The following is a 27,764-nucleotide window of genomic DNA, read 5'->3' as shown; positions in this document are numbered from 1 at the left end:
TTAAAACTTTCCTTTTTGGTAAAGCATAGTTTTTCCTTCCCACTGTCGCTAAAGTGCTTGCTCTTAGAGGATCACATGAGTGTTTGTGTTTTTCTCTATATTTATTATTGAACGATCTACTGTACAATATAATGTGCCTTGAGGTGACTGTTGTTGTGATTTGGCGCTATAAAACTAAAATTGAATTGAATTGAATATGTGGACATAACATTTTGGGATGTCTGGATTAACCTTTAAATTTTCTCACTGCTTTAATGTAATCTCCAAAGCAAATTAAAAAACAATCAATGGTGTAACTATAAATTATGATCTGTTTCATCAACCTACCTCATCACATATGTACAAGCTGAGAATCAAAGTCATAAAGCCAGTGGATGGATACTTGCCCTTCCGTTTTAGCCAAACACAATGGACATATTTCATGAAAGCTGGACTAAGGATCATCACCTGTAAAAGATTATAGATAGACTTCAATGATAGTCTAGTAAATAATAGAATTGTTATTTTATGACATATCATATTCTGGATCTTTAAAGAATACGTCATGCTACTCACCATATCCTTGTTAGCTTTCAAACCCGATTTAGCAGCTCTTATTTGCCTGTTGGATAGAAGATGAAATAAGTCCAAGGTTAGAAATGCAACTTCATTTCAAAATATATTGCAGTTTAACTTTGTTTATAATGTTTTTTCTGTTTTGTTTTTTTTTTTGTTTTGTTTTGGGGGGTTTTCTCCACTGCTTAGAGTATACAGTTATGTCATGGTCTCCGTGCCTCCCTGGCTGACTCTATGTCAGGCCACATATTTTTTTAGTATGCCTTCTCTCCCTCTCCTATGTCTCTGCCTGCCTGGCTGGGCTCCCGCCTCTGGCCCACACACCTACCCTGATTACCACACCTGCTGCTGATTTACATGATTTCCTGAACAATACTTAAGATGTCAATTCTGTGCTTGTTGCCAGGTGTAAGTTGCATTGAAAACAAACCCTGATTTATCTTTTTGTGAGTTTTTGTCCAAATTTAAGACCATGTTTGAAAAAGGCTCCAGCACAGAGGCTGCCAAACACAGCCTACCCTAATCTAAAACAGGGTCGACACACTATGGTAAATTTTTCGATTTATTTTTGGATGCTGGATAAAGAGACTGGTTGTGGCCTGGCGGTGTTAAGAGGTACACTACTGAATAATGTGTGTGTTGAATTAAAGGATGAGTTAATCATGCATAAGCTACCTGCCTCTTTAGATGCACTAATGTCCATGTGCATAAGAGTGGTCGACTGGCTACAAGTGTGCCGGCTCCTGTGAAACTACAACTTCCATGATACAGTGGTGCATTCGGGAGTGAGCTCCAGCAGAAGCGCGGACACTTTCAGATTTATGAGGGCGCTGTGACCTATTTGCATGGCAAACCATGCATGTAGACTGCTCTCATCTCACTACCATAGAACGATAGCACTGAGTGCCTCTTTTGTAGTCATAAAGGACACAACGTCGCTACTTGTGCATCGCAATAATCTGCACATAAAACTGGATCTTTCTTCGACAAGAAGGAAGGCAAATCCTTCAGGCAATGAATTGACTATTGTGGATTGAAAAACATAAACGTAAAGAATAAATACCCACTGCCTCTTCTCACCTCTACATTAGAGCTCCTCCAGTGGGCTACCATGTTCAGTAAACTCGATCTATGGAATGCCTATCATCTGGTGAGAATCTGAAAAAGGGATGAGTGAAAAACCGGGTTCAATACCCACCTCAGCTATTTTGCCAACTACAGCAGGTTTTTGGGTTTGCAATCTTTTATTGGAGGTTTATTAAGGACTTCAGCAAGAGTGCCTGTCCCTAACATGGTTAACCTCTCCTAAGCTTTCTTTTCAGTGGAGTGATGCTGCCCAATCAGCCTTCTCGAGCTTAAAAGAGTGGTTCTCCTCCGCACCTATCCTGTCTCAGCCCGATCTCACCTAACAGATCATGGTTGAGGTGGATCCCTCTGATTCCAGGGTCAGAACCATCCTGTCCCAACAAAAGGATGGTAAGCTGCAGACATGTTTTTTTTTCTTCTTGCTGTCTCACCCCTGCAGAGCGGAAGTATGATGTTGGGGAAAGGAAGTTGCTGAAAATAAAACTAGCCCTGGAGGACTGGAGGCAATGGTTGGGGGACACAGCTCAGCCATGTATAGTATGGACCGACCACAAGAACCTGGCGTATCTATCCCTGCATCCTGTATGGTCGGGCTGTTTCCTGGGAGATTGAGTTGGCCATCCGTCAAGCCCAGAGATCCCATCCAGACCCAGGAAATGGACCCTCGAGATGGCTTTTTGTGCCAGAATCTGTTTGCTCTCAGGTTTTGCACTGGGCTCATACCACCCATTTCATCTGTCACTCTGGAATGCACTGTACAATAATGTTCTTCCAGCACTACTTCTGGTGGCCCTTGATTCATGGGAATATGTCTCAGGCTGCTCTAGCTGCGCCTGGAGCAAATGATTAAATTATCAGCTCTATTGGGCTGCTACAATCTCTGCCCATGCTGTCCAGACCCCCCACCCCCACCCCACCCCACCCCCTCACCAGGTAAAAACACAATACTTATCATAATTGATTATTTCTCAAGGGCAGCCCACTTCTGCTCCTTTTTGGGTGCTAGTATCAGCCTTTCCTCTGGCTTCCATTGGGCAGGAACGGCAGACAGAGCGCACCAACCAATAGCTGGAAGCTGCTCTATGCTGCGTGCCCTCCTTGAATCAGACCATCTGGATAGAGTAAGCCCATGAAAGCCTAACCTCCTCTGCTACCGGTCTGTCCCCATTCAATGCCTCCTTAGGGTTCCAACCTCCAGTTGTCCCTGCTATTTAAGGTGAACACTCTGTCGAATCTGTCCAGACTTATTTGCGCAGATGTTGCCAGATTTGGAGAGCCACCAGAGCTGTGCTGCTGCTCACCAAGAAGAACAACAAGCACGCCACTGACCAAAATCGAGCACCAGCACCTGAATACTCGGTCGGACAAAAGGTATGGCTCTCCACACAATTTGTTCCAGTCAGAGCTGGGTCTAAGAAGCTCAAATCCAACTATATTGGTCTATTCAAAATATCTGCTCTTGTGAACCTGGTGCGTGAAACTTAAACTGCCAGGCACCATAAGAATACCGGGGCAATCGTGGCTCAAGAGTTGGCAGCTCGTCTTGTAATCGGAAGGTTGCTGGTTCAAGCCCCGGCTCTGACAGTCTTGTTCATTGTGTTTTTGGGCAAGACACTTCACCTGTTGCCTACTGGTGGTGGTCATAGGGCCCAGTGGCGCCAGTGTCCGGCAGCCTCGCCTCTGTCAGTGCACCCCAGGGCGGCTGTGGCTACAATATAGCTTGCCATCATCAGTGTGTGAATGGGTTGATGACTGAATTTGTAAAGTGCTTTGGGGTCCTTAGGGACTAGTAAAGTGTTATACAAATACAGGCCATTTACCATAAGAATACATCACCTGTTTCATGTTTCTCAAATAAAACCAATTCTGTCCAGTCCTTGTGGCTAGAGAAATTGAACTCAGCTTTCCCAAGATGTCATGCACAACAGTTAATTTATGTTATAGTGTGTGTGTGTGTGTGTTCAAATTTGTCTGCTGGCCTGAAACATTTGTGATAAACATACAAAAAATAGGGAATAGGGATTAAAACAATTAAAACACTTCTTTATACTGCTGTATAGGGTTATAAAATATGTACCAAAATATGTGCCTTTTTTGTTTGTTTGTTTGTTTGATTTGATGCTTTTGGAAGCCATCAACAAGCTCCTAGTATAATTCTGACTAGATATTTGACCACTGTTCTTGGTTGTAGTATAGGTCATTTAAATTAGCTGGCTTCCTGCCAGAGAACTGTCAATAGATTTTCAATAGTGTTGAGGTTGGAGCTTTAGGAAGGCCATTCCAGAACTTTATTTGAACTTTCACAACTTTTCTAAGAGCTGAATGATGATTCAGAGGTTAGGATGTCCAGTAAAAACAAACAAACAAACAAACAAACAAACAAACAAACAAACTGTCAGGAGGAGTAAAGTGTTATGCTGCTATTATTTGCTGCTATTTTTATGATCATCATTACCATTTCATTATTAATAGTGATGTTGCATCCAGATGCATTCAGATGTTCAAATATATTGGTATTATATTAGTCTTTATTACAGGTCCAGTTATAACCACTTCAAACTGTTGAGTTGAATCTATAACCCGAAATGCTTTTGAATCTATAATCTTAAAAGTTTATGGGCAGACTGCATTGTGAAAGAAAAGGCCTAACGCTGAGTATCCTCAAAATAAGATAGGAAGTTACATGTTTTTGAAGTTGCATGCTTCTGCAGAAGTGAAACCGAAAGCACAGTCTCAGTGCAAGTAATTCTGAGGAGCAGTTTGGATGATGCTATTATCATCTTTGATGCATTTATATTTCTGATTAAGCTTTGATTAAGTTTTAAGTAGTTGTATTAGATTGAAACATTTGTTTTATACATTTTACATATAAATCAAGATCATTACACACAGGATGGCCTTAGCCTGGTTGCCTAAGTTGAGGTCAACTAAGGTGCAGAGAGCATATGCAAACTCTGTGCACGCACAGACAGACATACACACACATATTAGGTAGACTCATTTATATAGGTAAGAGTTTAATTATGTTTTGCTTGCGACTGCAAAGTTGGGGTGCGTACGTGTTAGTCTGTTCCAGGAAGTACACCAGATGTCCCAGAGATAAGCGACAGCGAAGACGAGCTGGGGGAAGCACCTGGGTTCGAGCTGAAGACAATGTTCTTTTTAAAAAACTATGTTAAAAGTTGTTAACTGAACGGTAGTGGTTTTGGATTGACGTATGTTGTATTGAGTCTGCTTGGCAACAGAAGGGGGGGGAGCAGTATCACCCCCAACCCTATAAAGTCTTTGTTCTGACTATTGTAAGTTAGTTCAACACTGAACTGTTGGACTCTACATGTGTAATTCATTAAAATGTCGTCTAATTGCACCAGGCCGGGTCAGTGGTTATTTTGGATTCCACCTCAATATCCGAACCTTAACATTTGGGGGCATCGTCCGGTGAGAGGGGAATTCTGGAGGAGGTGTAGACGGAGAGATCCGGGGTCCGTGGTGATTAGACGGGCAGATACGAGTCAGTGGTCGAAAGTGAGAGACAAGCCGGCTTATACAAAGGTAAGGCACATACCTGTTGAATTTTCCAAAGTGTGCCAGATTGGACATGACAAAATTAAAGTCTACTCACTGAAATTACTGGTGAATGTCTGTTTTGATTTTGGCGAAAATCTCATGAGAATTGAAATTGAAATACGGATAATGAAAGTGATAAAGTACAGTACTGAGAAAGTTAAAAGCGGTTGGAGCCGCTGAGAGAATTAAAGCAGTTGGAGCTGCTAATTTAGTGTGGTAGGGAATTTGGTCATTTTGTGGGTTGGAGCCCTATTGGTCATTGACTCTATTTTGTGATGGTCATTTTGTGGGTTGGAGCCCCTATATCCACAAGGATAGGTCTGCCTGAGTCTTACTCCTGTTTGGGAGTGTAGATTGTTGGTTCAAATTATTCTAAATTTTTCTAGGACGACAGCGGCGTCTGTTAAGAAGCGCATTTTTCTCCTTGGTAACGCTTGCGCCTGGGCAGGACGCTGACCCTTGACCTACCGGTGAGTAGGGATAGTACGGTACGACAAGCCGGGAAGAACTTGGGAACCTTCAAAATTGCTAGGGGTTGGAGCCTCTATTTTGCGCTTTTTTTGGCTACCTGTAAATTAAGTTAGGGCTAGAAATCTGGACAGAGCAGTTCAAGTCTGGTCTGGTGAATTGGTCGCAAAAAAGTCTGGGACTTTATCGGTTGGACCGTTATGTTAAATTCATGGAAATTATATAGGTTTTAAGAGGCCTAAAATCTGTGCAGTTGTAATTAAAAGATGTCTGTGTAATATAAAATAAGAAATCTTTGTGTGAAGGAGTCTCTGAGTCAACAGTGGCTGCTGACTTCTATTTTTAGATTGTGTGTTCATGTAAATGAGGCAGCTGCTGCGGAGCGCATGAGATGATTGTTGCTTTCGGTTTCGTGTTATCTAGCTTGATAACTATTGTTTGTAGATGTTCTTAAATGCCGGTAACTAAGAGGCTGGGTTTACTTTTTACGAGAGTATAAATAGAGTTTGAATTAATTGCTGTGAATGTGTGATCAGTGACTAAGTTTAAGCGTCACAGTTTAAAGTGTGTGAGGGCGGTGAGTAGTAGGGTTTTAAATGATAAATAAAGGTGTGAAATATATTTCTTTTGTGATGTAAAGTAGGATGTTTTAAAGTTTGAAAGTGCTTTTAATTCAAGAAATCCATGAGTGATGTTATGAGAGGTTGAGTTTCTTTTTTCTGATTGAAAACACATAAGTATATACACTTGGTACACCCACTCAAGAAATTATTGTGTGACTGATGCTACAAAACTGACCTAAGGAATGGTGATGTGTGTGAAGAAGTGTTAATTGTCCTGATGTTTGAAAGAGCGCTATTTAAATGTGTGTGAGTGAAATGAAGGTGTATGGTTTTGAGATCAAGATTTAGTAGAATTACTGATTGTTTGTAGACTGTGAACTTCAAAGAGAGAGTCTGCAGAAACAGGAAGTATGTGTGCCTGTGGTGTGCGACAGGAAATAGTGAACAGGAAACGCATGCCCATAAAAGGTAACTGAGTGTGTAAAGAAAGAACACAGAGAGACAGACGAGTTAACTCTAGGCAGATGAAGCAAATGGAGGTTTTAAGATAAAAAATGAATATGATACTAATTATATGCTTTAGTGTGCCAATACAGGTGGACTTCTCTCAACATTGGAACCTTGAGTACAGCGGCAGAACAATAGATTAACAGAATTGGGAGAAAATAAGCCAGTCTTTGGCTCGAAATTGTGCGGCTTGATCTCTCACTTTGTCCCTGAAACTGAGAAGAAACTCAAAGGACAGTCAAGGACAGTCAATCTCCTGATGAAGACCGACAGAACATCGTGGACTTGAAGAATTAACTGAAGCCAAAAGGCAGTGCAAGCGAAAGCAGTAACACTGACGACGACTGATGAGTCCAGCAGTATGAAAGAAAGCACGTGATGCAACATGCATGCTGGTGAAGAACAGTGTGATATGTCTGCTTGAAGGCACTGACTCTCATATTTGCCAAGCTTGGAGCAATCTTGGAAGAGAAGACTGAAAAGATGAATGGAGAAGAAAACAGAGCAAATGAAAATAAGACTGAAGGCACTGAATGTGATATTTTGCCATGCTGGGACTTAACCTAAAAGGAAAGACTGTAAAGAAACAAAGAAGAAGACAACAGCTGAGTTGAGCCTGTGTTTGTTGGAGCTTTGAAGGCTACACAGGACACGGTGAATGAAAAAGGACCAGTGAGAGATGAAGCTGGACGAGTTTGACTGCGAGAATACAGGATATGATTGGATTGAAAATTGAAGCCGGAACTCATGATTGTTTAGGGATGTCCACCACATCACAACAAAGAGGTAAACAATACAAAAGGTTAAAATAATCAAAGAAAATAACTGACAACTATATTAATGAATAGAAAACACACATACACAAATTGTTACATGTGAGATTATTTTTGAAACGAATCAGAAGTGAGATAGTTTGAATCTAGAGCTCAGTGAAAAGATGCATAAATTAAATATGAATACAAAAAAAAAAAAAAATGCAATGAAGAGCACAATATAGGATGCAATGAAGATGCAGCTTACACTTAATTAAGATGATCACATGGCATGCAACGAAGAAAAGCAGCTTACACTCAATTAACATGAAATGTAACGAGGAAGAACACGCTTATATTCATATTCATGACATACGCATGACATAATTGGTATTTGTGACAGGAAAGAGAGAGAAGTGGGTCGTTTAAGCACTCGTGATAATAATGAAAATCTCTTAGTTTTGTTGTTTTCAGGAGCAAAGCAGACCTGGACCAATTCTCCAGATGCAGCAGTCGGAAGGAAATTATAGGTTAACAGCAATGGATAAGTTAAGGCAAGTTTCTGGTTGAATTGTTCACAGAATGATGTGTCCATGAACCTGAAAAGCAAGCCCTAACTCCTGGCTGAAGACCAGGAGTGCTTTTATTCAAGGTGGGAAATTAAAATTTGGGTTAGTAATTCGGGGAAGGGGAAAACTGACTGTTTAGGTGGAGAATTGAGAAGGTGTCTGAGAGACTGCGAAGCCAGAGATGCAAAAATAACACACACAAACAGAGAATGCATTAACCTTACAAAGACAAGCTCATGAGGATTAATGCATAGACATTGATTAAACCTGGCTAAGAAAACAAGCATATGCAATGAAGATCAGCTTGCTAATTGTATGAGTGATAGAATGGTGTGAATGGTTAATAAAATAGACTTAAGCTTGAAGTTGACTCAAAGAAGTTATATGACAGGGGAGTGAGTTATGGAAATTAACAGAAGAAAAGTAATTAAAGTAGTTTAAAGGAGTGAGTTAGGAGTGCTTTTGCACTGATTGATAAAAGTAAGTGATTAGTATAGAAAGAAAATGAAAATAATTCAATAATGTGTTAAGGTAAACATGTATTTCTCTTGGCAAATTGACTTGTTGAGATGAATCAGTATGCAAATTAGCTGGAGTGACTGGTGACGAAGACACTTCCTGTGTGTTTGTGTGTCTGAGGCTTTCAGTTCAGGAAACGGAGCGGTGACTGGGGAGGATCATTTGGTGAGATATAATGGTAAAGTAACAGGATAATTGATTACGGTGGTCAGGTCTGTTCAGAGGTGCAGATTGGGACAGGAAATTTATAATTTAGGGAGGATATGTTGTTGTAATGGGCTTATATCTGAGGCTGAGTCTGAGCCTGAGACATGGTTGTGTGCAGAATGGTGCAGCTTGTGATGAGGTCCAGGTTGCAGTGAACGGGTGAACTTTGAGATTGTGTCAGATTTTTGAGGCTGTTGTTTCTATTTCAAGAGAGGGAGTTTGATTAAACATGGATATGTCTGAGAGGGGCCCAAAATTTTGTAGTAGTGCACTCAAAAAAAAAACAAACAAAAAAAACCTGTCAGGTGATTTTGTTTTGTACTTTGATGAGCTAATAATCAGCTCTCTTTTTTCATTTTTGTTCTAAGCAGGCTTGGAAGAGAGTGAACTGACGGCGCTGACAAAATTCAATCCAGTCAAAAGTATAGAGAACTATTTTCCTAAAAAGGAAAACGAAATAAAACAAATGATTGAGCTCATTTTGCTGATGTGGAGGATCTGATGACGTGCGCAGAAGGCTGCAGTATCAGCAAAAATATCATGTGTGAATGCATGTGAGTGAATGCGAGTGATTGGACCAAGGGGGGAAATAAATAAAAGGTTGACAAACAGGAGGAGTGGAAGACTTAATTCTGGGGATGCTGATGTTTCCTTTGAGTGAATTTCTGTTTTATTGATTTGGGTTAGACCATGTTATTACATTATAAAATGCTAAATGCTAAAAGGGAAACATTGTTTGATGAAACTCAAGTTACCATTAACTGAGGTAACACATGATTAATAACTGTTCTGTTTAAGTTTAATTTTTGTCATGACACACACTGGATCATAAAGGGGGAGTTGAGTATGAAATGTAAAGTACAGGTTTTGTTTCCAGGAATTTCCAAGGATCCAGAGTTCGATGGGGCAAGGAGTCGAGGAGATGGGTTATGATGATTAAATTGATTTTATTCCTTAAACACAGGTTTTCAGGGTCGGAGCAAAATACCTGAGAGGAGGATGGCTGAAGTTTTTGGAGAGATGATATGACTAACCTTTTTTCCTTTTAATTTGTTAAGCTTGGGTGAAGCATTTTGAGTTTCTTGCCACATGAGATGTGTCAAAAAAGAGAGGGATTTAAGATTTAATTTGTTTAATTTGAAATGGGTTTTAGTATGATTTTATAACTATTGGGGTTGTTTGATAATTTAGATATGGTAAAACTGAGGCAGAGATTGTTATTTTTAAAGAAAGGATTAAAATGAACTGAATTAGGTTTAGAAGATAAAATGCTGTGTTCATAAGAAGTTGTACACCAAACTTAAAGGGAAACTGTGGGGATAATAATAATTACGGGGAAGATTAGTGAAGATTTTACGAGTAGAAAATGTGTGATTTCTTTTGACTTTTAGAATAAGTTGTTATAATGTAGGCTTTAGAACTGCTTTAAAAGTGTTACTGACCCAAATGAATAGTATTGAAGATTACATACACAGGAATGATTTCATACACATTGCATTTTGTGCTTATTAAAGAAATGTTGCTCAAGTCAATAACTGAAGGTCAAAAGCTTTGTTTGGCGCGATGTCCAAGGAATTTATTGTGCAAGATGACAGAGCATTGAAGGCTGCGCACGCTTACAGACATATAGAGTTCATCAACACACATGACAGTATTGATTCCAAGCCAAAGGCCTGAAATCCATTTAGCATTTAACTGAATAGGAGTTTGCTTGTAACTAAACTGTGTGACATGTAAAATATTGAGATAACACATGCAGCTCTAAATTAGTCTTATTATATAAAATGCAGTTATAGAATAACAAATGCTTGTTGAAGTGACCAAGTTTTTGCTTTAAAGTAGAAGCAAAAGGGGAGAAAGCTTATATATTTTGCTTAAGCCTGATAAAGTATAAATTAGAATGTATCATTACATTAAGAGCAGCAAAATGAAATAAAATGCAGTACCAAAACAGGTTATAACACAGGAAATGGGAGTTCTAAAATACAGTTAGAGTTCAGCTTTTAGCTATGATGAAATTTACTTAGGAGCTATTGATTATATGTTTACACTTAGTCGATTAAAATGGTTGTTTTTTCTTTGATCCTTGTGTAGAATAAGTGGTTATGATGATTTTTCTTGTGAAAGGTGATTTTAGGCCAGAGCTGTGACAGTACAGGATGTTGAATAAAGTGAACAACAGGAAACATATGACAGCAGTGCTGTAAGACTGGTAAAATGCTGTAGATTGAGATGAGTGATGTTTAAGATTAAATAGGAACAAAAGTCAGAAAGTCAGAAGATAATTAGGTTTATGCTTTTGATTAAAGACTCCCAAACCTAATAGGTTGAACCAAGTTTGAATAAAGAGAACAACTGAGGAACAGAGTAAGTTAGCAAGGCGTAGGAGGAAAAGGTGTTTTGTTTCCTTTGTAGGAGGCCTGATTTCCACGAGAGAGGGACCGAGGAAGAACCTAACTTTACCCATGGAGTGTTCTTAGGGGGAGCTGGCATTTCTAGAGAGGGTCAGAGCGATGATATAAGTGTATAACATATAAGATATAACATATGGCAACAGGTCTGGGGATATGAATTACAAAATCGATCATACACCTACAGCCTAGAGAGGGAGTGTCAGGAGGAGTAAAGTGTTATGCTGCTATTATTTGCTGCTATTTTTATGATCATCATTACCATTTCATTATTAATAGTGATGTTGCATCCAGATGCATTCAGATGTTCAAATATATTGGTATTATATTAGTCTTTATTACAGGTCCAGTTATAACCACTTCAAACTGTTGAGTTGAATCTATAACCCGAAATGCTTTTGAATCTATAATCTTACAAGTTTATGGGCAGACTGCATTGTGAAAGAAAAGGCCTAACGCTGAGTATCCTCAAAATAAGACAGGAAGTTACATGTTTTTGAAGTTGCATGCTTCTGCAGAAGTGAAACCGAAAGCACAGTCTCAGTGCAAGTAATTCTGAGGAGCAGTTTGGATGATGCTATTATCATCTTTGATGCATTTATATTTCTGATTAAGCTTTGATTAAGTTTTAAGTAGTTGTATTAGATTGAAACATTTGTTTTATACATTTTACATATAAGTCAAGATCATTACACACAGGATGGCCTTAGCCTGGTTGCCTAAGTTGAGGTCAACTAAGGTGCAGAGAGCATATGCAAACTCTGTGCACGCACAGACAGACATACACACACATATTAGGTAGACTCATTTATATAGGTAAGAGTTTAATTATGTTTTGCTTGCGACTGCAAAGTTGGGGTGCGTACGTGTTAGTCTGTTCCAGGAAGTACACCAGATGTCCCAGAGATAAGCGACAGCGAAGACGAGCTGGGGGAAGCACCTGGGTTCGAGCCGAAGACAATGTTCTTTTTAAAAAACTATGTTAAAAGTTGTTAACTGAACGGTAGTGGTTTTGGATTGACGTATGTTGTATTGAGTCTGCTTGGCAACAGAAGGGGGGGGAGCAGTATCACCCCCAACCCTATAAAGTCTTTGTTCTGACTATTGTAAGTTAGTTCAACACTGAACTGTTGGACTCCACATGTGTAATTCATTAAAATGTCGTCTAATTGCACCAGGCCGGGTCAGTGGTTATTTTGGATTCCACCTCAATATCCGAACCTTAAAAATATCTGAACCTAGGAACCCCCAAGGTTCAAGCCTGCCATGAACTGGAAACTGCTGGAACACAAAGCACCATTGCCTATGGCTGACTTAATCTGCTTGTCCACTACTACTATATCTGTTTTTTTAGCCAGCATCTTAGGAATAAAATGATTCAGTTAAGCTTTGTCATTTTATATACATATTGCGATTGTGCACATTAAGCATTGGCATTCTGTGTAAAAAGGGTGAAAAGCATCAATTCAGCTACATGATTGATCCCAGACTACATTATAAAGTTTGAGGGACTTTTGCTTTTCTCATGTTAGTGCTTGTTTTCAGCTGCCGCGCTTCATTTAGCATTAATTACATTCATTAGCATTATGCTGAAAGTCTTAATGATCCTGAAAAGAGAGCCTTCTATAGATAAAAAGCAATCCCCATCTCTGCCTATTTCTAAACGTTCTTAGTGAATGTTACTGGTGTGTTTTGCCTTTTAATAAAATTAATCATAAAAAATATTTAGATTTTAGGATTACTGTTAAAATCCAGTTTTAACCCGTCGGCACTGCACAGAATGTTACTAAAACTGGTGTTTATGCATATTAAACTTGCAGATATGCAGAACTAATTTCTACTTTATGATCTGACAAGCCAGAACATGCCTGTTTACTTACTTAGGCAGTTATAAAAACTCAGACAATCAGTATTTTTTTTTAAATCTTGGTGTAACCGTGAGACCATATACTCTCCTTCCTAAAACAAACTGAACGTTTCAAAAGAAGAAGAAATGCTCTAATTGGTCAAACTTACTGTAAAGTTGTGTCCATTCACTTTACATTTTCAAAACAACTTTATGTCATTATATTTGAATGGGTTATGAGAGGCAGCAGCCTAAGCAGAGAAGCCCAGACCTCTCTCTCCAGCCACGTCCTCTAGATTGTTCGGGGAAACACCAAGGTATAATCCAATATTATCTCTTCAGCCTGTCCTGAGTCTGCCTTGGGCCCCCTACCGGGGGGACATTGCTAGAACACCTCAGCCAGGAGGAGCCAAGGAGGCATCCTTGTCAGATGCCCTAACCACCTTAACTGGCTTCTTTCAATGTGAAGAAGCAGTGAGCCACTCCTGGATGGCTGAACTTCTCACCATATCTCTAAGGGAGAGGCCAGCAACTCTTCGGAGAAATCCCATTTCTCAAGTTCTTTTGGTAACCACCCACATCTCATGACCATTGGTCTTAAATTGAGAGCTTCACCTTTACACTCAGCCCCTCTATTTACCCGAGTGTCCGGAACATATGGCAACAGGTCTGGGGATATGAATTACAAAATCGATCATACACCTACAGCCTAGAGGATCCTGATGCCACGTGCACTTGTGTTCAAACATGGCGTTCGTTCTGGCCAAATTGTGGTTTGCACAGAAGTCCTACAACAATACACTGCTTGGATTTAGATCCGAGAGCCTGTTTCTTCTGATCACGCCCCTCCAGGTCTCACTGTTGTTGCCCACATGAGCATTGAAGTCTCCCAGTAGGACAACAGATACCCCAGGTGGAGAACCCTCCAGCACCCTACATAGAGACTCCAAGAAGGCTGGTTTCCGGGAACCGCCACTTGGCGCATAAGCGCAGATGACACTGAGTACTCCGACCCGAGGGCGAAGGGACAAGTAAGTAGACAAGTACAGGCACCAAGCTGAGGGGATACTAGGATACCCTAGGATACCCACCCCAGCATGCCTCCTCTCACCAGGGGCAAGTCCAGACTGAGACAGAGTCCAGCCCCTCTCCAAGAGACTGGTCCCAGAGCTCAAGTCGTGCATTGAGGTGATCCTGAACTTATCTGGCAAGTACCTTTCAACCTCACTCCCTAACTCAGGCTTCTTCCCCACCAGAGAGGTCACATTCCATGACCCAATTGCCAGTTTTGGTAGCCGAGGATCAGTCTGCCAGGGCCTCCACTCCAATGCAGCCGACCCCTACGGCACCTCCTGTGGGTGGTGGGCCTACAGGAGGATGGGCCCATGTACCTTTTTTGACCCTTCAAAACAGTGGCCGCAATGTCCTTTGTATTATAAGGAAAAGGCCCCACAAAAATACTGAGAAAATCACCTACAGCTAACTATCCAAGTTTTTTTGATTTTGCAGAAAGCACCATGTCTTGGCGACAATAAGCAACTGAGTGAGGGTCATGTTTATAGAGAAAAGTAGATGCGCCACAAGGTAAGGAGGGGGGAATCTCAGTGGCTGACTTGAAAAGGTATACCAGAGATATAGAAGGCAGGAAAATCAACCAGCTCTACTCCAGAGAACCAACATGTATGCTCAGTGGCAAGAGATAAGGATGATAAGAGAACAGCCTCACCAAGTACGGGAAGAGCATATGGGAGAAAGATCCAACCATTAAACAGCAATGCTCAGTGACTAGTGGATTTAAGAGCAGACCACATAAACGTCCCTGAGCAGGATGCTTAGACTTAGAGCTTTTTATTGTCATTGTGCAATTTCCTGCACAGCGAAATTGGGTAGCTCGACCACAAAGGTGAAAAAGTAAGAAGAAGAGAAACCAATATATAGGGGGGGGGGGATAAATAATTTTTTTAAAAAAGCAATGCATACGTATACGTATATGTGAGTGAAACTATATGCATGGTGTATGTGCAAGAACTCTGCCAAGGATGGTCCCAAGCCTGGCTTTGAAAGGAGGAGGGTGGTCGCCCTGCCGAGGCGACAAGAACCAGTTACTCGGGGAAACTTCGCTCGAAACCAATGGAATCTCAATGATCAAGCTTTATCAACCAATGCTACTGCATCCAGGGCAGCCGATGCGACTACTGGCCATCGATTCCATCGTCTCACGCCCAAGACGCCGATCAACATTGCAGCTTGGAATATCAGAACTGGTCACCATGTTGGGCAGAAGGAGATCATCGCCCGTGTACTTTCGAAACTTAAAGTCTCAATAACGGCCCTATTGGAACTTCGGTTGACTGGAACTGGCACCATCCCGGTCGAAGTGCCGGCCATGGACGAAATGATGACGTTGTATTACTTGGGCGGCAACAAAAGAGAAGCCGGAGTCGGCTTCATGGTACACCATCGGTTCTCTGCGAGCATCGTCGCCTTCCAACCTATATCTGACTGTATCGCCGTCCTAACTGTCGACGGTACAATCAAGCTACATGTCATCGCGGTCTACGCGCCGACCGAAATGAACTCCGACACGTCTAAAGATGAATTCTATGATCGCCTGCAAGACGTCCTGGACTCCCTACCTCAAACCGACATGATCATGATCCCCGGTGATGTGAACGCCCATGTCAGAGAAGACCGCACTGGCTGGGAATCGACGATGGGAAAGTTCAGCCATGCAGAAATGAACGACAACTGGCTACGATTGCTGTCATTCGCCGCCACCAACAAACTGGTCCTGGAGAACACGCTATTCCAACACTCGCTGAAGCACCTTCTGACATGGCGCAACCCAAGAGAAAACGACTCGGCGCTACTCGACTATGTGGTCATCAACACCTCGTTCTGATCATCCTTGCAAGATGTCCGGGTTATGCGCAGACCCGACTGCAGCTCTGATCACTATCTTGTCCGTGCCAGAGTGCGCCTGAAGCTCCAACGAACGAAGAAGCCGACACCCAAACCGTCCAGGCTGGACTGGCATCACCACAACAACAATGACCGCCGTCAAGAATTCCAGATCGCGTTATCGAACCGCTTCGCCCTCCTCCCCATGCGCGACGATGCCAACAAAGAAGAGCAAACAATATCGGAAGCCATCTTGGACTGCGCTAAGCCTCTGTGCCCACCCGCCCGGCGTCGCACACAACCGCGGATCTCGGACGAGTGTCTCGACCTGGTCGTTGAACGCAAGAAGGCCAAGCTAACCAACTTTGAAAAGTGTCATCGGATAAACCGTGAGGTGAGGCTGAAAATGAAAGCAGATCATGAGATATACTGGAACAAAGTCAGTGAGGAACTTGAAAATACCGCTGAACGACAAGACTACAGGGTGTGCCAGACCATACATAGTCTCAGTGGCAAGTGCAAGATGATGAATGATAACATCAGGAAAGCGGACGGCTCATTTACAATCACGATCCGCCCCAAGGTCCGGCCGCAGCGCCACCCATCATCGACCCTCCTGCGGCACCGATGTTCGATGCAGAACCAACGGTAGAAGAAGTCAAACTCGCAATCCATTCGCTAAAGAACAACAAGGCTGCTGGCCTTGATCATGTGGCGGCAGAAGCCCTCAAAGCTGGAGGAGAAGTCCTCGTCATACGTCTACACTCGTTATTCAAACTGATCTGGACATCAAATGTGATACCAGCAAATTGGAAGAAGGCGGCTGTCATTCCCAGCTTAAAGAAAGGCGACAACCGAGAATGTAAAAACTACTGGAGCACCAGCTTACTGTCCATCGTCGGCAAGGTCCTTATGAAAATAATTCAATCGCGCCTTCAAAAGCACCATGACATGACCAACCGGGAAGAACATGCTGAGTTCCGACCCGGACGAGGCTGCAGGGACCAGATCTTCACCCTACGTCAACTCATGGAGGAACGGATCAGATGCAGATGTGGACGCTGAACAGTCATCATCCATCCATCCATCCATCCATTCGCAGTCATCATCTTCATCTATTTCAAGTCTGCGTTTGATTGCATCGACCTTGTGGAGGGCTTTGGCAGCCGAACACATACCCATGAAGATAATCGAGCTACTACATACCGCCTATGATGGCTCGACCAGCCAGGTATGTATTCATGACGAAGTGTCCGAAGAATTCCCCATCATGACTGGGGTCCGGCAGGGCGATGTGGTGTCGCCGCTGTTGTTCAACATCATCATCGATGCAATAATGCGCAAATTATTCGAGGGCCGCCGCAGAGTCCAAGCCTCGACCAATCGATTTATCACCGATCTAATGTTTGCCGACGATAGTGCCATTTTTGCTGAAGACGACATGAGGTGACTGACATCCTCTATGACATCGCCCGGCACTCCAAACCGTACGGCCTCAAGACTAACGCAGAGAAGACCAAAGTCCTCACCACCGATGGCTCACCAGCGATCGTCCACCTCGACGATGTGCAGATCAAACAAGTCCAACAATTTAAATATCTGGGGTCTCTCGTCGAGGAGAAGAAAGTGGCATCATCAGTGAAGATACGCTCCAGAATTGGGCAGGCTGGGGCAGCGTTTGCTTCCCTGCGCTGGTGCGTCTGGAAGAAGAACAATATCTCATTGGTGACAAAGATCCGCCTTTACCGAACCCTGATCCTGCCCATTCTACTTTATGGCGCAGAGATGTGGACAATGCTCAAACACGACCTGAGCAAGCACGAAGTTTTCCAAATACGTTGCCTTAGATGCATTTTCGGCGTTTCCCTTCGCAACCGTCATTCAGATGACACCATCCTCACCAGCTGCGGCAGCCAACCGATGATCGGCGACCTAATCCTGCGCCACGGACTCACTACCCCCATGGCCTACTCTGGTTGACCCGCCCCACCGATAGGAGGGTGCATCCAAATGCACCAAAGAAGACATGGATGAAACAAATCCAGGATGATTTGGAGGCCCATCGACTTGACCTCGAGCAGGCAAGAACCATTGCCTTAGATCGAAAAGCGTGGAAGATAATCATTGGTCAAGCAAGAGAACCTGCGGCACCTACAGCAGCGTACTGTTTGCGCTGCCGACCACCGCCGCTGGACGCCTGCTAAGGAGAAGAAGAAGATGTGCAAGAAACATTGAAACAGAAACATTGTGGGTGTGTATACAAGGGCAGTTATATAATATAATATAATAAATAAATAAATAAAGGTGGAGGGGCTATGATCGTTTTGCGTGGAGATGGTACTTCTACTGGGACCAAAATATTGAACAGGACTGAAAAATATTGCACATACTAAGGATATTGCACAGAACATGGAAAGACTGAGATATTGCACAGAGAAGATCAACAGCAGTGTCAGACTGGATGTGTTGGGGAAGCCTTTACAAACTCTTAGTTTGCATTGAGTTCTGACAGCTCAAAGAAGCTGTTCTTTTGTCTGTTGGTTTTGCACCTGATGGATCTGAACCATTTTCCAGAGGGCAGGATGTTGAAGAGGTGGTGGTTAGGATGGCGGTGGTCCTTTATAATTGCCCTGGCTCTGGAGAGACATTTTGAGCTGGCAATTAAGTCCAGGGAATGGAGTGGAAAGTCAATCACCTTCTCTGCAGTTCTCATGACCCTCTGTAGTCTCTTCTTGTCAGCTGTTGTGCAACCAGCGTACCACACAAGGATGGTGTGCACCAGCACACTCTTGATCGTGGCACGGTAGAAGGACACTAGGAGTTCAGTCTGCAGCCTGTTCCATCTCAAAACCCTAAAGAAATTGAGGTGCTGCTGGACTTTCTTTATTAGGGCTGATGTGTTTGTGGACCAAGATAGGTCCTCAGATATGTGGGTGCCGAGGAACTTAAAGGAGGGCACCCTCTCCACATAGTCACCTTTTATGGAGAGAGGAGGGGGAAAAGGTTCTTGTTTTGCGGAAATGCATGACCACTTCCATCTATTCAGCTGATAATAGATGAGCCACACCTGGAATGGCTATCTGAAGGCTGAACAGTCCTAATCTCCTATGATCCCCCAAAGGGGCTGATCCCATCCGACTAACAGCAAATAACATGCCTCAGCACCAGAATGAAGCTCCATTCAGGCCATAGAGTGGTTAAGATCAACAGGCACATGGCGCAGTACATGAACATGAGCAGAAATGAATTGGCGGAGACAATAGGGGGACAAAATGCTACTGGTAGACAGAACTGTTACTCCAGACTGTAAGTCCCGAGGAGTCAGCTGAGCAAAGGAAGAGCAAGGTCTGGGCCATGAACAACTGTATGCTGCTGGTGATCAGACACCTTGCTGTGATAATAAGCTAGCCAAAGAATAAGGTAGAACTCACTTACATCAAGACTAGAAAGCTCCTTTCCATGCATGGTGGGTTTCAACCCAAATCCATCACCCTGCAACGCCAAGCAGCCGAGGATAAGTGAATGTCAGACCCACCACCCAGAAAACAAAGATTCATGAGTATATCAGGAAGTTAGTCACAACTGACAGTGTGGTGAGTGAATATCCCAGGTAGTAGAAACCAGAGAAAGAAGAGAAGCAAGGAGATGAACCCTCATGAATGGACAGATCCCTTCACAGTATATACCACCATAAGATAGAGGAAGCGGCTGACATCCAAAAACCTATCAGTGGCTGGACAAATGCTGGATGAAAGACAGCACAGACACAGACACACTATCATGGCAGGAGAACAAGCTCTGACCACAATATCATTAGAGGCTGGGGTCTACCATACCAGGCTATGCAATGATCCTCCTGAGACAATCCGGCACACACTTCATGGCAGTGTTTGATAGCTAGATTATAACTTTTTTCTCCAGGTCTGCACTACTGCATCCATTTTACTCACAGACCCAACCACTATATTTAATTATCCTGTACCATGATGTCATGTATTTTACTAAGCAATTCTTCTCACACAGTCAGAGATATGTTTTCTATGCTTCATTCATACATTCAAAACAGGAAACACAGTTTTTGTTGTTGTTTTTTTTGTCTCCACTAACCGACTTTGCTACATCCTGTTCACTTGAGAGATCAAATTATCTGTTCCTAATCCAACAACACTGAACTAATTTGTATATCAGTTAATGACCCAATAAGTTGACAGGACAAAAGAAATTCATATTTAAGAAATTGGCACAAAAAAGAATTTCCTTCAAACGGTAAATCACTTATATTGCTCAATCAGCAGAAGACCTCTTCCAATTTACTATTTTAAAATTATATTTACAGTGGCCTGCAAAAGTATTCAGCCCCCTTGAACTTTTCCACATTTGTCACATTACAGCCACAGACATGAATCAGTTTTATTGGAATTCCACGTGAAAGACCAATACAAAGTGGTGTACACGTGAGAAGTGGAACGAAAATCATATATGATTAAAAACATGTTTTACAAATAAATAAATGAAAAGTGGCGCGTGCGTAAATATTCAGCCCCCTGAGTCAATACTTTGTAGAACCACCTTTTGCTGCAATTACAGCTGCCAGTCTTTCAGGGTACATCTCTGCCAGCTTTGCACGTCTAGAGACTGAAGTTTTTGCCCATTCTTCTTTGCAAAACAGCTCCAGCTCAGTCAGATTACATGGACAGCATTTGTGAACAGTAGTTTTCAGATCTTTCCACAGATTCTCAATTGGATTTAGATCTGGACTTTGACTGGGCCATTCTAACACATGGATATGTTTTAAACCATTCCATTGTTGCCCTGGCTTTATGTCTAGGCTCGTTGTCCTGCTGGAAGGTGAACCTCCGCCCCAGTCTCAAGTCTTTTGCAGACTCCAAGAGGTTTTCTTCCAAGATTGCCCTGTATTTGGCTCCATCCATCTTCCCATCAACTCTGACCAGCTTCACTGTCCCTGCTGAAGAGAAGCACCCCCAGAGCATGATGCTGTCACCACCATATTTGACAGTGGGGATGGTGTGTTCAGAGTAAAGTGCAATGTTAGTTTTCCGCCAGAAATAGCGATTTGTATTTTGTCCAAAAAATTCCATTTTGGTCTCATCTGACCAGAGCACCTTCTTCCACATGTTTGCTGTGTCCCCCACATGGCTTGCGGCAAACTACAGACGGGACTTCTTATGGTTTTCTTTTAACAATGGCTTTCTTCTTGCCACTCTTCCATAAAGTCCAACTTTGTGCAGTGTACGACTAATAGTTGTCCTATGGACAGATTCCCCCACCTGAGCTGTAGATCGCTACAGCTCGTCCAGAGTCACCATGGGCCTCTTGGCTGCATTTCTGATCAGCGCTCTCCTTGTTCGGCCTGTGAGTTTAGGTGGACGGCCTTGTCTTGGTAGGTTTACAGTTGTGCCATACTCCTTCCATTTCTGAATGATCGCTTGAACAGTGCTCCGTGGGATGTTCAAGGCTTGGGAAATCTTATTGTAGCCTAAGCCTGCTTTAAATTTCTCAATAACGTAATGCCTGACCTGTCTGGTGTGTTCTTTGGACTTCATCTTGTTGTTGCTCCCAATATTTTCTTAGACAACCTCTGAGGCCATCACAGAGCAGCTGTATTTCTACTGACATTAGATTACACACAGGTGCACTCTATTCAGTCATTAGCACTCATCAGGCAATGTCTATGGGCAACTGACTGCACTCAGACCAAAGGGGGCTGAATAATTACGCACATCCCACTTTTCAGTTATTCATTTGTACAAAATGTTTGGAATCATGTATGATTTTTTCCCCACTTCTCACGTGTACACCACTTTGTATTTGTCTTTCACGTGGAATTCCAATAAAATTGATTCATGTTTGTGGCTGTAATGTGACAAAATGTGGAATGGTTCAAGGGGGCCGAATACTTTTGCAAGCCACTGTATTGTTTGATCACTGGTTGGTCATACCAGTCTCTTTTCCTTTTCACAAAAGTCAACCTGTTGTCCTGCAACTTGGAGAGTTATTTCTCAGAGATGGATAACCTCAGCATTTGATGGCAAGTGTCCTTTACATCTACACTATTTAGCATTTATGTGATATATGAACATTCATGAGTGTAAGGTGGTCTTCGTTGCATGTATGGGTTTGTATTCAGAATAATCCTGGAGCTGTGGCTTCAAACTGTCTCAACCAGCTCCTGATTCTCTCCAAAAATAATTTCACATGTTTCTATTTGTGTATGTATGTTTTCTATTCATTTATGTTTATGTATTTATTTATTTATTTAATTTACCTTTCTGTTGCAAGGGTCTGGACACTTTCTCAACCTCCACAAGTCAGTCAGCCTCAATTTTTAACCCAATTTTCATATGCTCTCACTTTAACAACACCAGCCTTCATCTCTCACCCAAGCCCTCGTCTCCTCTTCTCAGAATTTCTTCCTGCTCCCCAACATCTGCAGCAATGATATGCCCAGTGAGCTCTATCTTCTTTTCTGTTCATTCTCTCTTCTTCTTTTCAGTCTCTTATTTTGACGCTTAAGTCCCAGCATGGCAAATGTGAAACTCAGACAGTCTCATAAAATCCATTCCCGCACAATCATGTCACTGGTAAACTCTCAGCTTGTGATTAGAGTCCATGCTTCCATCCACGATGGTATATGTACATGCTGACCCTTCAGAGTTTTAGGTCATTGTTGCTGTCTGTTCTCTGCTGTTAATTCTTGAAGTCGACTCTTTTGCTCTGGAGCTGCCTTCTGTCTTCAGGGAGAGATTGACTGTCCTTCAAGAATCTTTTCAGGATAAGAACAGGATGAGAGGTGAAGCTGTGAAATTTTCAGCCAAGACATGGCCTGGTCATGGTTCCAATTATGTTAATTTATCATTTTGCCACTGTACTCATTGAGGAGGTTGAGCCAAGTCCATGGGCACCTGTATTAACAAACTAAGACATTTATTTAATATCATTTTCATCTCTAGTTATCAACACTTTCATTCTCTGATTCTTCTATCTACATTTTAAGATGTCTCTCTCTCACTCGTTGCACACACATCACTTCAATGTTGTGCCATACGCTTGTGAAGTGGCTGTTTGGAGAGACCAAACAGCCATTTCACAAGCGTATGGCACAACATAGAAGAGCCACCTCCACAGGACAAGACTCAGCAGTCCATCTGCATCTTAAGGATAAAGGAAACTCTTCCGAGGATGCCAATGTTCACATTTGGACAGAGAGGACAGATGGTTTGAAAGAGGAGTGAAAGAAGCCATCTATGTCCACTGTGAGCGACCATCTTTGAACAGAGGCGGTGGTTTACGACACCAACTGTCTGCCATCCATAATCCAGTTTTGAGTTCCCTCCCCAGACGCCTTAACGCCCACTCACATCCTGGGCCATCCGACCTCAGGAAATCGCATGATAAGGTGGGGCCAGGTTTCACAATGAGCTCACCCGTAACCCTGGCTGATTGGGACCCACACCCATTTTCACACCTTGGCTCAGGTGATTAGAGGATCATCAGGGGGTCCTTTTGTCCCTCTTCGGGGGGATACTCCCACTGGGTTTAAATCTGGACTCTCCACCATTTGACCTTAGAACTGATGAAGCTTCTCGGGTGAGAGGTGAAACGTCTTCAAGCAACTTAAAGAAGTCCAGACGCTTTTCTTTTCAAGCTCCTTTGACTTTCTCTTCGTAGATAAAATACCCTTAACAATACACTCAACACATCAACTTTAGACCTCACCCCAATATGTACCACAGTAAACATTCATCACATATTTCTCCAGACCTTTACTTTTATTCTCAAACATTACACAATATTACCACGGGCATTCACCAGGAATCTACTGAACAGACTTTATAATTTTGTTTAGTTTTCCAATTCAGCACACTTCAGATAGTAATCAACAGGCTGTAATAAATACAAAGTATAAACAACAAAATATGATGTTTTATATGTATTGTTAGGGAAAATATATTTTCTAGTGCTTATTTGCTGTGCATTTTGTTTAATGCTTTTAATAACAGGCCAGTATATTAAGGGCCACCTTTGAGTTATAAACTATATCATAGGTCATTAGGTGGTTTAGCAAGACTGAAAACTGCAGAACAGGAAGCTTTGTGCAGAGTTGCAGAGAGCATTGCCTACGTTTGTGCTGCTAAAAGAGAACAACAGGAAATGACGTCTGGGTCATAAAAACTAGACATGAGGAGCTGGGGTGCAGATGTTTTTGCAGCTATGTGTCAGACATGTAGAATTAAATTAGATAAAGTGACGGTTCTGTAGGGGAGGAGGGAGCAGACTCTATTATACACATCTGGTCTGTAATGCTTTAGATCTGCAGATGCTTAGCACTGTGCACATCTCCCCTCCGGAAGGTAATGATGGAATAAAATTATCATAAATTGCTCTGACCACTCTGAGCCTGCGTCTTCTCTGTCTAGTCCAAAGAATAAAAAAACCTGGGCCAATATACATAAGTGTAAAAAATTTCAAAGAGTTCAAAAAGATCATTTTTCTTGCAATATGCATTCAGTAGGTATTCAGTATCCATTCAGACTATACTTCCCCTACAGATATTTGTCAAAATCATAAATGTTTAAATAAAGAAATTCTCATCTGTATACAGAACCAAATAAAAATGTATTACATCTGTAATACACACATACCTTTGTGTAAAGGACTGAATGAGCCACTGTAGATCATAGATTTTGAATGGAAAAAACACAAGATGTGTGGTGTTGTCCAAATTTTTGTAACTGTTTGGATACATCACATGGTATGTTGTTTTGTTTCCAACATCTCTTTCAAAGCCTTTTGTAGGGGCACGGTTTATTCTAAATAGCACAGAGGATATAATGTGAATCTTCATCATGTATTGTATGTTAAATGCAGAGCAAAGATATCATTTTGGGGAAAGAAATATCTTTTTCAATTCAGTTATAGCAATACTTACAGGTATTTAAAGATAACACATGCACAGACATTTGAGCAAAGTTTAAAGATTAGAGGATGTTCTACTCTTACCTTATGACAATATCATGAAAGTCTATCAATGGTCCGTAATGTGATCCTTTGAGATTACCAGAATTCCCAACAACAGCACAAGTCCTACAAACATCAGGGCGGGATCTTGTGAAATTGACTTTGGTTGGGAAGATCTGAAACACCTTCTCCACTGTTTTATTGTAGAAATTGAAGTTGCGTCTGTCATACTGTATGCCCTAACATAGTAAAAGTATGTTTTTAACCTTGCAGACTGCATAACAAAAACTGTTAACACTGTAAACACTGTACACATCTCACATGTCACCTCACATCACTCTCTCACATGTCAACTGATATAGCTTAATTAACAATTAGCAATTAGTTTAAAAAGTTAGCATTTACCTTCCACCAGTTAAATGTATCCTCTGAGATATTGTTTGTGGGTGATAAAAAGGGCTCAGGAGAGTCTTTCATAAGTTCACTAAGCCATGGGTCATATTCCATTAAACATTTGTTACATGCACAAACACTTCCATTCTGAGGGAAGGAGGAATTCTGGTACACAGATAAAATCCATGAAGCTCTAGAAAAAACTCCAATGGCAGTGACACACAGCAAGACCAAGAAAACTAATTGTTTCCTTGTAAGCATCTTCCCACAATGATATTCTTGTATGAGGATCTGATCTGTTCTGTAGATACATTAGAAATCACAGGAGTTAACAATGTGACAACACAAGACACAACACAGAATCACATCATCATGCTGCAAACAAGACCAAACAGTTTATTACCACAACCTCAGCCAATATTACCATCAATTATTATCATCCTAAATGATAGGATGTAACTAATGTCTACAACCATGCTTGAACTGAATGTTACAGTCACACCTGTAAATTACTAATTTTGATTGAGCTGCTAAGAAAAGAATGGGAACAACACCTTTCCTTCCTTTTCATTTCTTTCTTTGCTCTGTGTGTCAGTCTTCTTAACTCTAGCCAGATTGTTGTACCTTCTAGACTGGTAGCTATGAAACATCCACCTTTCGAATGTTTTCAGCTCTTTGTGTCATTTGAAACAAGTAAGTAAGCTTCAGCTCTTCTGTGACTTAAGACTACACCTTGCCCTGACTCCTTTGCTCCCCTTCAGACTGTTCACTCTGATAACAGTCGTCCTGCCAGCCACTCATCTCCATACATCCCCTGACTGAGCCATCAAGCCCCTCCAATATTCACCAATCTCCAAATCCCACTCGTCTATTAATAAAACTGTAACACAGTTGTCTGGATCATTCTTCTCCTTCCCTTTAAGTGACAATGTCACTCCAGTACAGTATCATTTTCTATTCCTGTTAACACAGTGTTGATTTTGTGTAGCTTATCAGAGTAGCCAATTTAATTAAAAACGAAGGCTGGTTACGTCAAAGCAAACAATGAAAGCTATCCAAATTCAAGGCTCCCCCAAATACAGCCCAACAAATGTGTCCTCCTTTTTCCTGAATTTGAAGAATAATAAAATGCATTCTATGTGGCTCACCCTATTCCCGTATTTATTACAAATCTAAGCTTGAAGAAATTTGGGGCAGGTAAAGGATGTGGTCACAGACAAGCGGTTGGACAATAAATAATTAAAAGAATGTACAGGTCGTTTTTTTTTTCTTTTATTAATCTCACTCAAATATCCAGCAATACAAACCTCAGTACAACAAAGAATATTAAGAAGTTCTATTTGGTTTGTTTTTGGTTAAGTTACATGAGATTAGTGATATTGCCACTTCGTGTGGCTGAGGTCACACATTCTTTGATAGGTTATTTAGTTAGTTTAGTTTTCTATTGAAGCTGGGACTCGTTGGCAGTGTGAAGTCAAACGTACTTAAATGTTTTAGGAAACACAGAGCAGGCAGTATCTAGTGTGTGAGGAGGACTCTCCATTTACATGTACAAATTGGAGTTTTGTGCTTAGTCAGAGGTTCAGTGTGACTATGTTATGTTTTTTGTTATCTTTAAACGACACTCAAACTCTCAAACTAAGATTCAGTCTAAGCGATTGCATTTGTGGTATTAATAATAAAAAATAAAAATAAAAATAAAGAGCTGAACACAAAAAGATTCTGTTATAACTTACCAGTTTTCCATTGGAATTTCATTGTGAATTACATGATCATATATGTAACTGTTATCACAGGTAATTTTGACAAACAACTTAGGTGACATAACATAGTCACACTGAACCTCTAACTAAGCACAAAAAAGTAATAAGTGAGTGTTTATGTAGTGGATGAACGTTAAGTTCAGTAGCAAACAGTGTTTGCTATTTCATACAACTTTTCAGTGTATAAACTGTGTGAACAAAAATAAAATGTGGGTGTGCATGTGTGTATGTGTGTATTATTATAAAATAATAATGTTGAAATAATAATAAAATAAAAAATAAACGTCATAATAATAACAGAAAAGAGTTTTATGTTCTTATAAATGTGTTGAGATCACAAAACACACTAACCTGTTTTATACAAACAAAGTGAAAGAAAATCCACAATCTTTTACATGGAATAAGCCAGGCAGGTTAGTCAGGTAAACAAAACCCAATGCAGCTCTCTCGGCAGAATCCTCCAACAGGAAAACAGATCAGGCTCCTGGATAAAACAGATGATGGATGAGACGAAGGCAAACAAGTAAACAGACTTTAAGCACCAAGGTGCATAACTGCCAGAATTGGTTCGATGCTCAGGCAACGACTAAAGGAAAGTGTATTGCTTTTAAAGGAGCCATCTGATCAACAGAAGACAAACAGGTTAGGTTATTATCCCAGGAGGCACACGAGGAGGGC

The 27,764-nt window shown here is 41.5% G+C and overlaps 1 protein-coding gene across 1 annotated transcript; it reads right to left on the bottom strand.

Annotated features, from left to right (window-relative positions):
• Nucleotides 1-27,704, bottom strand: LOC109199977 (CMP-N-acetylneuraminate-beta-galactosamide-alpha-2,3-sialyltransferase 1-like). Its single transcript, XM_019355342.1, has 6 exons — nt 27,438-27,704; nt 25,336-25,624; nt 24,973-25,169; nt 24,615-24,782; nt 556-601; nt 1-447 (listed from the first exon to the last, which is right to left on the bottom strand). Exons 2-6 carry the CDS (start codon nt 25,582-25,584, stop codon nt 319-321), a joined length of 789 nt encoding a protein of 262 aa, XP_019210887.1. The 5' UTR covers nt 25,585-25,624; nt 27,438-27,704; the 3' UTR covers nt 1-318.
• Between the last annotated feature and the right edge of the window lie 60 nt (nt 27,705-27,764).

Source organism: Oreochromis niloticus, unplaced genomic scaffold (assembly GCF_001858045.2).
Source record: "Oreochromis niloticus isolate F11D_XX unplaced genomic scaffold, O_niloticus_UMD_NMBU tig00002964_pilon, whole genome shotgun sequence".
Classification (NCBI taxonomy): Eukaryota; Metazoa; Chordata; class Actinopteri; order Cichliformes; family Cichlidae; genus Oreochromis; species Oreochromis niloticus.
Note: the sequence above shows the minus strand (reverse complement) of the source record. Positions and strands in the feature narration are given on the sequence as shown.